This window comes from Gobio gobio (assembly GCF_949357685.1).
Source record: "Gobio gobio genome assembly, chromosome: 11".
Classification (NCBI taxonomy): Eukaryota; Metazoa; Chordata; class Actinopteri; order Cypriniformes; family Gobionidae; genus Gobio; species Gobio gobio.
The window spans coordinates 50,149,295-50,161,530 of record NC_137104.1 but is presented as its reverse complement, the minus strand read 5'-3'; the positions used below and the strand labels follow the sequence as shown (position 1 = coordinate 50,161,530).

Below are 12,236 nucleotides of genomic sequence, written 5' to 3'. Positions count from 1 at the left end.
TAGAAAGCTGAGGTTCGACTACGGGGTGAGCATCTGAAGGCAGGCCTGAGTTACTAGGACCCGGAGCGTGCCAGACTGCAATGCCCATCTCGGGACTCGATCGCGAAGCCAATGCTGAAGCGGTCTCATATGAAGCAATCTGAGCGGCGTCACCGCGGCTGTAGATGTCATATGCCCCAGGAGCCTCTGAAACCGTTTCAGTGGAACCGCACTCTTGCTCTCGATTGAGTGAGGCAAGTCAGCAGAGACTGCGCGCACTCGCTCGTAAGCTGCGCGCACATGGCGACCGAGTCGATATCCATACCGAGAAAAGAGATCCTCTGCACGGGGCAAAGTTTGCTATTCTCCCAGTTTGACCCGAAGGCCCAGACGGGCTAAGTGCTGGAGCACTAGGTCTGTGTTCGCACACCTGCTCTTGAGAGTGACTCATTGTGAGCCAGTCGTCGAGGTAATTCAGGATGTGAACCCAGTGCTGCCTGAGGGCGCAAGGGCTGCCTTGACAATCTTCAGGAAGACGCAAGGGTACTGATATGCCCGCCCCTCGAAGCAAACCGTAGGAACGGTCTGTGTTGAGGTAGGATGAACACAGAAGTAGGTGTCCTTCAGGTCGACCGCTGCAAACCAAGCTACTGGACACTACCGATCCCTTCATAGGCTTCCGTTCAGGATGTTGGCAGCGAACGCCTTCTCGAATGCGTTCGCTGCCAACATCCTGAACGGAAGCCTATGAAGGGATCGGTTCAAGACGGGCAGATCCAGGATTGGCCAACCCACCGGTTTTCTATGGTACAATGAAGTAAGGGCTGAGGAAGCCGGACTTCATTTCAGCTGGAGGGACAGGCTCGATCGCACCCTTTGCCAGTAGGGTGGCAACCTCCGCACGCATTACTGGGGCATTAGGCCCCATCATGGTGGGCGGACTCCCCAGAAGCAGGGAGGAGCCTGCGTGAACTGAATCGCGTAGCCGAGCCTGATGGTCTTCGCGACCCAGCGGACAGTCCCGGAGCTGTAGCCAGGCTCCGAGGAACTGACCAGCGGGGTCACTCGAACCACAGACGTACCCCGGGTGGGGCAGCAAGGCAGCGTGACTGGCCCAGACGTGGGAGGCGTATCGTTCCGCTGTGGGGGCACAGTCAACAGCTACGTCCTGGCAGAGGAGACCAGGGAAGGACGCACTTTCCACTGGGGTCTGCTTTGAGAGGAGGCTGGCGAGAGAGAGGGACAAGAGCGGCACGGCCCGGAGGCGGCGCACACTGCCATCACCGGTCTCTGGGTCCTCAGAGACAGGGACATGAGTTCTTTCCAAGCGCTGCTAGCCCGGGGGCCAGCAGCGGAAGGATTTTCCCCCGGCCCTCCACCGGGGTAAGGAGAGGCCCTGCTACCATTCCCTGGAAAGAATGGTAGCAGGCAACAGAGTGCGCAACAGAGTGTTCAACAGTAGGGGGACCCCAGTGTACCCTTGGCCGTGGCCCCATCGCGGGCAGAGAAGGCGGAGGAGGCCACCGAACGGTCACGGGAAACACAGGGACTTCCAGGGCCGCGTGATCCGCGTCATCCACCTCGGGAGCAAAAGGCTTTGGGGCGGGGCCGGACAGCTGTCAGGTGCTGCCCCCAAAAACCAATCACGCAACAACGCGCGCTCGTGACAGGGCGGAGTTCCACACCAGCCCGAGGCTCGCGGCTGCCCGAGATAACATGGCTGTCAACTCTAGGTCGGATCCAGCAGCGCTGGCACACCAGAAGGCGGAGCACAGCCTAATCGTCAACCCCAAAGGACTCTAGCCCACCTTGAGATGCGGCGATCGACATCTCGCTGCTATCTGGAGTGTGAGCGGAACGAACGGGGCATCAGAGATGGTCCCGCCGCTTCAGTCCAGCACTCGCGGGAAACGATGTGCGAGAGGGGGGCGTGACCCGAGGAATGATCATCGGGGTTCTTAATACCACGGCACCGCCCTTAGGCGGATAGAGCTTTTTCAACAGAAAAAGCTCTATCTCCCTAAGTTTTTAGATGAGAGCGAAGGATGGTTAAAAGAGCCCTGTCTGAGCCCTTGTACCAAAAACAATCGTTTCAGTTTTGCCATCATTAAGTTGAAGAAAGTTATCTGATGATCATTCCTTAATGTCCCTGATGCATTCCAACAAAGGTACTTACATACTAAGTATCATCAGCATAAAAATGAAATGTATAGGGGCAGAAGATGAGGAGAACTTACCTAACTCTTTAGAAAAAGAGCTGTCTTTTAAGGTATGAACTAAACCACCTAAACTGTTTAGATGATGATAATAATAACACTGATAAAAATCAGAGAAGTTTATTGACTGAGAATGATTTCTGAAGGATCATGTGACGCTGAAGACTGGAGTAATGATGTTGAAAATGTCTCTTTGATCACTGGAATAAATTACATTTTACAATATATTACAATAGAAAACATGTATTTTAAATTGTAAAAATATTAAACTGTTTTTACTGTATTTTTGATCAAATAAATGCATACTTGTTGAACTGAATAAACATTAAAAAAATCTTACAGAGCACAACATTTTGAACAGTAGTGTCCAACTTAATTGTGAAAAACGTATTAAAAAACGATACGTTTGTCCAAAAGTGTAGATTTTCTATTAAATGAAACAGTGATAGTGAATGTTTAGACGATCACTTACAGTACATTCAGTTTCTGTATCAGAAACATGACACATCACACACAATGATACATGACCGGTTGCTTTTCTGGTTCTACTACAGTTCTGTGTTGGAATCTTATTGTTGGCATCTCAGTCTCTCGACCTCAAAAGAACAAGGACAACCAGAAATATTCCCGAATGCTGCGACTTATTATTTTAGTTCCTGGAGAAGAACAAAACTGGCAGTGTTTTCTGGTCACAAAACCGGATTCCATCTGAATGTTTACAAAAACCAGTATGGCACACCTGTAAATAACACAGACAAAAGTGTAATCACTCAATGCGCCCTTTGTGCCCAGGATATGGATATGCCACCCTCGCCAACATCATCATCTGTCTGATGTCCATGTTTGGGATCGTGCTGCTGCTGTTCTCCAGGTGCACGCAAGTGTTCCAGATGTGCATCCAGTTCTGCATCAGCCTTGCTGTCGGATCCCTCACGGGCGACGCTCTTCTGCATTTGCTTCCCTCGGTAGGCAGATTCAACAATGTCTGACTAGGATGGAGTTTGTTTGTTGTTCTCATTGTTTTGTGACTGTAGGTTTTAGGTCTTCATGCACATAAAGATGGTCACGGTCATGAGGAGGAGAACCTCGACTATGTTTACAAACTCCTGGTGGTCGTTGGCGGGATCTATGTCTTCTATCTGATGGAAGCCATATTCTCCATCATCACTCGACACGGTCATAATCATGATGGAGTGAGTGACTGAGTCCACAGCCTTAGAAGAAAAGGTTCTATATAGAAGCTTAAAGGGTTCTGTACAGCAAACAAGCTAAAAAACACAAAAACAAGTTTTTATATGCTGTCGACACAAAAAAAACGAGCGTTTAAGGAGACAAAAGTGGAGACGGGCAAGCAGGAAGAATCGGTACATTTTGAGATCCTGACACTCGGTATGCCAACGTGTGCAGTAAACATTTTGTCACTGTTAAGTCAAATATCCAAATGTCAGGTTTATATATTATATTTCCTGTAGCTGATTACGTTCCCCTCCAGTGGGCGTAGTTCTCAGTGTAATATAACATGTCGTGCTCTGTCTCAATTGCCTGTATCCACTTTTGTGTCCTTAAATGCTTGTTTTTTGGGTCGAAAGCTTATAAAAAGTTCTGGGTTTTCTTTAGCTTGTTTGCTGTACACCTGGTCACATATCAGCTTTTAGACATTGTTCTGTTTTTTGTTATAAGTCAGAAATGACAAGGAGAGGCTTCACGCAATATAAAGTCAATGGAGACGGTTTGATTGCCCCACCACCAGTGTGGGCATGGTTTTTAGTTTATGACGCGTGTTGCTATGTCTCTATAGCCCGATTAGCCTTGGCAAATGCTATTTGCACTAACTCCACCCACTGACATCTGGTTGGGCCAGATAAAAGGACAGAAGACACAAGGTTGTGTACAGCAGCAGTAGTGTAGGGGTAAAGCGCGTGGCAGAAAGTTTTGACGCAAATCATCCAAGGTTAGAATCCGCCTTTTGCCAAACTCGCTCTAATCCCTTTTCCCATCACAGGTCAGACCGGAAAGGCATTTGTTTTCAATAAAAATGAAGAAAATGTTTCGAAAAGTGGAAATAAATGTGTTTTTATCGTGTTTATCGATTAGGGCTAGGTTTATCAAGGGCTTTATTGTCCCAAGGCGGCATTCATTTAATCATTTTAATAACTCTGTTATTTCATGCTGTTTAATGCACAACCAAATTGAAAACTTTAAAATTTGTCCAAGTGGGAGGATATAAATAATGAATAAAAGAGGGCCCAAGACTGAGCCTTGGGGAACACCAGTGGTAACAATGGACAATAAAAACATTGGCAGCCAATCAGAATCCATCCTGCTTCAAAAAGCTCAAGCCTTTAAAGTGACAGAAGCCAAAACTGCAGCTTGCTGTAGTAAACAATGATATCGTCCACTGGTGTGGATGTTATTATAGCTATCATTATATTTTTCTTTTCTTTGTATTGACTGGAAAATGTTAGTAAGGTGGCCGCCTCATGAACTGACTTGCCTTAAAGGGTCTCTGTTGTCTTGTTGTAGGAGTCTGACCTTCATCCCTGCGATCACAGCAAAGTTCTGCAGATGTTCCAGAACAAGAGACGCAACAACAACTCCACCTCGCAGGACGAGCTGGTGAGACGTGGGCCAAATAAACCAAGACGTTATTATGTTACAGTTCACTACACAGACACTACAGAACTAGCTTTCCCTGAGGAGATCAGGTGAAATCATATTTCACAAACCCAGACAGTAAACATGAGGTCGTTTTGGGATTTACAGGTTTTATTACAATCAGGAATGTTGGCGTTCATTGGTGGCGTTTTTGATTGTTTGATTAATGAATGGATACCCAGACAGCAACATGGTGTCAGCCCGGATCCGGCCCACATCTGCTATGCCTTGAATCCACATGCACCAGATGGGCCAACACTGTGTTGCTGTCTATTTAACTAATTTTATAGATTAGCTATCTTACCATTTATTAAAAATTACAACATTTTTCAGCTCTCTTAAAAGACAATATCCTGTCTGGACAGGAACATCTGTGCTTGTGGTGTATAATTTTTTCCACAGCTTTATGCTTTATTTTGACCATCAAATGCAGTTGATCAGTGCAGAAATATCACAGTCGTCCTCTGTAATCGTCAGTTAATACTGTCAGGTGTCATTGATTTTAGGTGGACGAGCAAAACAAGGAGAAGTCCTTCCAGGAGCCGTTCAGCAGCACACGAGGTCAGTCAATGCCATCAGCGCTCGGTGTTAAACACGCCAGGGCCGTAAATACACCACAGTTAAAGTCAATCACAGGTTTGTGTTCTAGCATGACACACATTTAAGGGAGTAAAGTGACCTCTACCAGCTCCATCCTATGAGGTCACTTGAAAAAAACAAACGTGTCTGCTGCCATATAGAGTACTCTTTTCATGAAGATTTATAGTTACACATTAGTTTAAAAGTTTAGATTCAGTACGATTTTTTTAAATGTTTTTGAAAAGTCTCTTCTGATCTCAAAGGCTGCATTTATTTGATTGAAAAAATACAGTGAAAACAGTAATATTGTGAATTTTTTTCTATTTGAATATATTTTAAAATGTAATTTATTCCTGTGATTCATTAAATTGATCAAAAGTGACAGTAAAGATATTTATAATGTTACAAAAGATTATATTTTAAATAAATGCTGCTCTTCTGAACTTTCTATTCGTCAAAGAATCCTGAAAAAATGTATCATGGTTTCCACAGAAATATGAAGTAGCGCAACTGTTTTCAACATTGATAATAATCATAAATGTTTCTTGAGCTCAAATCATCATATTAGAATGATTTCTGAAGGATCATGTGACACTGAAGACTGGAGGAATGATGCTGAAAATTCTATTTTTTTGAAAGATGTCTTTTCTGATCTCAAAGGCTGCATTTATTTGATCAAAAACAGTGAAATTATGAAATAGTACAATATGCTGTTTTTAAAACTTTCTATTCATCAAAGAATTCGGGAACAAAATGTAGCATGGTTTACACTAAAATCTGAAGCAGCACAACTGTTTTCAACATTGTGATAATCATGAATGTTTCTTAAGCAGCAAATCATCATATTAGAATGATTTCTGAAGGATCAGGTGACACTGAAGACTGGAGGAATGATGATAAATTCAGCTTTGATCACAGGAATAAATTACATTATACTATATATTCACATAGAAAACAGCTATTTTAAACTGTGAAAATATGTTTACCATATTTTTGATAAATATTGTTTTAAATAAATGCAGCCTTGGTGAGCAGAAGAGACTCTGTCAAAAACATTTGACCAGTATTGAACATGTTTGTCATGTCCCTCAGAGAAGCGTCTGCTGCCGTATATGATCACCATTGGCGACGGCATCCATAACTTCACGGACGGTTTGGCCATTGGCGCTGCGTTCTCCGTGTCGTGGCGCTCAGGACTGGCGACATCACTGGCCGTCCTGTGCCACGAGCTTCCACACGAGTTAGGTGAGCCGTCTCAGTTAATCTAGCTACAGAAAATGCATTGAAAACAACTAGAAAAGTTTATCAAGACAGACTTTGAATGTTGTGTGAATGTTGTTTGAAGGTTACAGAAACATGTAGTTTGAATACTAAGGCTTTGGGCACACTCTTGAAATAACTCTTGTACACAATGTGCAGTAACATTACTGATTAATCCAGACCACAAAGAGAAAACAAATGACACTTTCACTCTTCCTGAAGTGGATGAAGGAATGTCCAACATAAACACTAGACATTATTGACATGTCCTGAAAGCGCAGTCAATCGTGTTTTTCTGTTTTCCTGCACACGTTTTCTTTCAGGAACATGAAATCATTTATAGTTACGACAAAAATGTCCGTAACAAAAAATGATTTCAACCTGGTTTCATGTTAAATCAGCATAAGCAGATTTTGTGAACCTCTCAACTTGAAAAGTGAAAAGGAGCATCACATCAAAATCATAAGATAAAAAATAAAAATCATATTTAGTAAACACAGCCTGTATTTATTCATAATTACATTTAAATACTGAAAAATATTTTAAGTTATAAATCATTTATATTTATTTACATTATTATTATACATTTTTTTTATATATATATATATACAACCCCAAATCATAAAAAGTTGGGACAGTATTGAAAACGCAAATAAAAAAAAAAGAAGTGATTTCTAAATTTACTTTGACTTGTATTTCATTGCAGACAATTTGAACACAAAATATTTCATGTTTTTTTCTGGTCAACTTCATGTCATTTGTAAATATGCATCCTTTCCTGTCATTCAGACCTGAAACACATTTCAAAAAAAGTTGGGACAGGAGCAATTTATGGCTATTAATGAGGTAAAATGGTTAAATAATGATGTGATTTGAAACAGGTGATGTCAACAGGTGATTGTAATTATGATTTGGTACAAAAGCAGCATCCAAGAAAGGTCTAATCCTTTAGGAGCAAAGATGGGCCGAGGATCGCCAGTTTGCCAACAAATACGTGAGAAAATTATTGAAATGTTTAAAAACAATGTTCCTCAAAGAAAGATAGGAAGAGATTTGGATATTTCACATTCAACAGTGAATAACATAATTAAAAGATTCAAGGAATCTGGAGGAATTTCAGTGCGTAAAGGACAAGTTCGCAAGCCTAAGCTGAACAGCCGTGATCTCCGATCCCTCAGGTGGCACTGCATCAAGAATCGTCATTCATCTATTAGCGATATCACCACATGGGCTCAGGACTACTTTGGCAAACCTTTGTCAAGTACCACAATACGTAGTTACATCCACAAATGCCAGTTAAAACTGTACTGTGCCAAAAGGAAGCCCTATGTTAACAGTGTCCAGAAGCGCCATCGACTTCTCTGGGCTCGGAGGCATCTGGGATGGACCATCACACAGTGGAAACGTGTACTGTGGTCAGATGAATCAGTATTTCAGGTATTTTTTGGGAGGAATGGACCAAAGAAGAAAAGGATCATCCAGACTGTTACCAGCAACAAGTCCAAAAGCCAGGGTCTGTCATGGTATGGGGTTGTGTCAGTGCCCTTGGCAAAGGTAACTTGCACTTCTGTGAAGGCACCATTAATGCTGAAAAGTACATAGAGATTTCGGAGCATAATATGCTGCCTTCAAGAAGACATCTTTTCCAGGGACGTCCATGCATATTTCAACAAGACAATGCAAAACCACATTCTGCACACATTACAAAGTCCTGGCTGCGGAGGAAGAGGGTACGGGTACTTGACTGGCCTGTCTGCAGTCCCGAGCTGTCTCCAATAGAGAATGTGTGGCACATTTTGAAGCGCAAAATGCGACAACGAAGACCCCGTACTGTTGCCCACCTTAAGACTTGTTTGCAGGAAGAATGGGACAAAATTACACCTGAAACACTTCATCACTTAGTGTCTTCAGTCCCTAAACGTCTTTTAAGTGTTGTGAAAAGGAATGGCAACATTACAAAGTGGTAAATGCTTTACTGTCCCAACTTTTTTTGAAATGTGTTGCAGGTCTGAATGACAGGAAAGGATGCATATATACAAATGACATGAAGTTGACCAGACAAAACATGAAATATTTTTTGTTCATATTGTCTGCAATGAAATACAAGTCACTTCTTAGTAATAATAGAAATCACTTCTTTTTCTTTTTTTTGCGTTTTCCATACTGTCCTAACTTTTTCTGATTTGGGGTTGTGTGTGTATATATATATAATTTGTTAATAATATTATACAATAGATAGATGGATGGATGTATAGATGGATGATAGATGTATGGATGGATGTATAGATGGATGGATGTATAGATGGATGGATGATAGATGGATGGATGTATAGATGGATGGATGTATAGATGGATGGATGATAGATGGATGGATGATAGATGGATGTATAGATAGATGGCTGGACGGATGTATAGATGGATGGATGGATGGATGTAAAGATGGATGGATGGATGTATAGATAGATGGATAGACGGATGTATAGATGGATGGATGTATAGATAGATGGATGGATGATAGATGGATGGGTGTATAGATAGATAGATAGATGAGAGATAGATAGATAGATAGATAGATAGATAGATAGATAGATAGATAGATGGATGGATGGATGGATGGATGGATGGATGGATGGATGGATGGATGGATGGATGGATGGATGGATGGATGGATGGATGGATGGATGGATGGATGGATGGATGGATGGATGGATGGATGGATGGATGGATGGATGGATGGATGGATGGATGGATGATGATAGATGGATGGATGATGATGGATGATAGATAGATGATGATGATGGATGTATGTATAGATAGATGGATGGATGGATGGATGGATGATGTATAGATGGATGGATGGATGATGTATAGATGGATGGATGATGATAGATGGATGATGATGGATGTATAGATAGATGGATGGATGGATGGATGGATGGATGGATGATGATTGATGGATGGATGATTGATAGATAGATGATGATGATGGATGTATGTATAGATAGATGGATGGATGGATGGATGATGTATAGATGGATGGATGGATGGATGGATGATGTATAGATGGATGGATGGATGATGATAGATGGATGATGATGGATGTATAGATAGATGGATGGATGGATGTATAGATAGATGGATGGATGGATGTAGAGATAGATGGATGGATGGATGGATGATGATAGATGGATGGATGGTGATGGATGTATAGATGGATGGATGGATGGATGTAAAGATGGATGGATGGATGTATAGATAGATGGATAGACGGATGTATAGATGGATGGATGTATAGATAGATGGATGGATGATAGATGGATGGGTGTATAGATAGATAGATGAGAGATAGATAGATAGATAGATAGATAGATAGATAGATAGATAGATAGATAGATAGATAGATAGATAGATAGATAGATAGATGGATGGATGGATGGATGGATGGATGGATGGATGATGATAGATGGATGGATGATGATGGATGATAGATAGATGATGATGATGGATGTATGTATAGATAGATGGATGGATGGATGGATGATGTATAGATGGATGGATGATGTATAGATGGATGGATGGATGATGATGGATGTATAGATAGATGGATGGATGGATGGATGGATGGATGATGATAGATGGATGGATGGTGATGGATGTATAGATAGATGGATGATGATGTATGTATAGATAGATGGATGGATGGATGGATGGATGATGTATAGATGGATGGATGGATGATGATAGATGGATGATGATGGATGTATAGATAGATGGATGGACGGATGTATAGATAGATGGATGGATGTATAGATAGATGGATGGATGGATGTATAGATAGATGGATGGATGGATGATGATAGATGGATGGATAGATGATGATAGATAGATGGATGGATGGATGATGATGGATGGATGTATAGATGGATGGATGATAGATGGATGGATGGATGTATAGATGAATGGATGATGATAGATGTATAGATAGATAGATAGATGGATGGATGGATGATGTATAGATGGATGATAGATAAGAAAGAAAGAATATAAAATGTTCTCTCTGATGATGATGATGGCAGGTGATTTTGCGATCCTGCTTCACTGCGGTCTGTCGGTGAAGCGTGCTCTGCTGCTGAACGTGTGCAGCGCTCTCACCTCCTTCATCGGCCTGTACATCGCTCTGTCCATCTCCACACAAACCGTCGCTGAGGAGTGGATCTCTGCCGTCGCCGCCGGCCTCTTCCTGTACATCGCCCTCGTCGACATGGTGCGTTCTCAAACCAGCAGAAATCAACTAAATCCAACATATTTTGAGCACAATAAAAATGACACGCTATATGGGCTTATGCTAAAAGCAGCAAATATCAGAGTCAATGGTTTTGAATTGCAGTTTCTCATGCAAAACATAAACATCTAAAACATGTGTCATGAGATGATCATAAAAACCCGTCTTCATTTCTGTTTTATTGTCGTGTAGCTTCCCTCCATGCTTCATGTGGACAGTAAACGGCCGTGGCTGATTTTCCTCCTGCAGAATCTGGGACTGATGACCGGATGGGGGATCTTATTACTCCTGTCTTTATATGAAGAGCAGATCGGAATCTGAAATATGATGGCGCTTTGTGCTTGTGCGTTATCATATTCCCTTCCTCAAGCATGTCTGTGTGATCGTCACTTCAAAAAAGTGGAAATATGTGCAATTTTAAGTGCTGCCATGTTTTAATATGGGAACTTTTTATTTTAAAACATATTTTATTGTATTTTTTTAAAACCACACATTTTCTTCAGGAAATAGCTAATTACAATTTAACATTTGAAACAAATAAATCAGCTGTGTGTCGATTTATTTACAGTAGTCAAGTTAACTTTAGATGTGTTATTTGGCTTTTGTGCTTCAGTATAAATCTTTACAAGCTAATTTATTTAGTTCATTTATTTTATGTTTTTTCTGTAACGATGGGTTAAAATGATGGGTTTTGAACTGGTTTACAAAATATTCCACTTGATATATGGAAGTGATTTAACCATAAAATTATGCTAATATAGGAAGTATGAATTGTTTACAGTGTAGCGATAAACTATTGTTGAAGCCCTTGTGTAAGTCTGAGAATAATCAGTCTCTGTGCTTTCAAATGTTATGTAAAGCCTCTATTCATCATCATGGATATGTGTGTATGTCAGTGTGTTATTAGTCATGAGCTGTGGTGAAGCCAGTGATTTTGTCCTCGTGTCAAAGCTGAAATGCTGAGGTTTCGTTGAGTCTGACCTGTGTGACTCATCAGAAGTGTTCATTAGACAATGATCCTCGTAAAAAATGAAGGAAAATGACAGGTGTCTCTGAAATGTAACACACACACACAATGTAAAAGTGCAATGACTGCAAACCTAAATATCACTTAAAATAATTGGATGGTATTTAGGAAAGCTGAGCATGCAGTGAGACATTACTCATTCAAATGCTCCAGGCCCCGAAATTATTAACCAAGGTGACAAAAATACCCTCGTCTAACACTGACTTCATAATACTTTCTAATAAAAGAAATGAACTCG

General features: G+C 41.4%; 1 protein-coding gene across 2 annotated transcripts in view; it reads left to right on the top strand.

Moving 5' to 3' along the window:
* The window catches only part of LOC307133983 (zinc transporter ZIP4-like), a 29,772-nt gene extending 17,536 nt beyond the window's left edge, over positions 1–12,236 (top strand). For both annotated transcript variants that reach the window (XM_079829401.1, XM_079829402.1), the window contains 7 exons: positions 2,988–3,160; positions 3,230–3,388; positions 4,719–4,811; positions 5,357–5,411; positions 6,522–6,674; positions 10,766–10,953; positions 11,164–12,236. In XM_079829401.1, the coding sequence (XP_079685527.1) occupies positions 2,988–3,160; positions 3,230–3,388; positions 4,719–4,811; positions 5,357–5,411; positions 6,522–6,674; positions 10,766–10,953; positions 11,164–11,292 (950 nt within the window). In that variant the 3' untranslated portion in view covers positions 11,293–12,236. The remainder of the gene's footprint in view (positions 1–2,987; positions 3,161–3,229; positions 3,389–4,718; positions 4,812–5,356; positions 5,412–6,521; positions 6,675–10,765; positions 10,954–11,163) is intronic.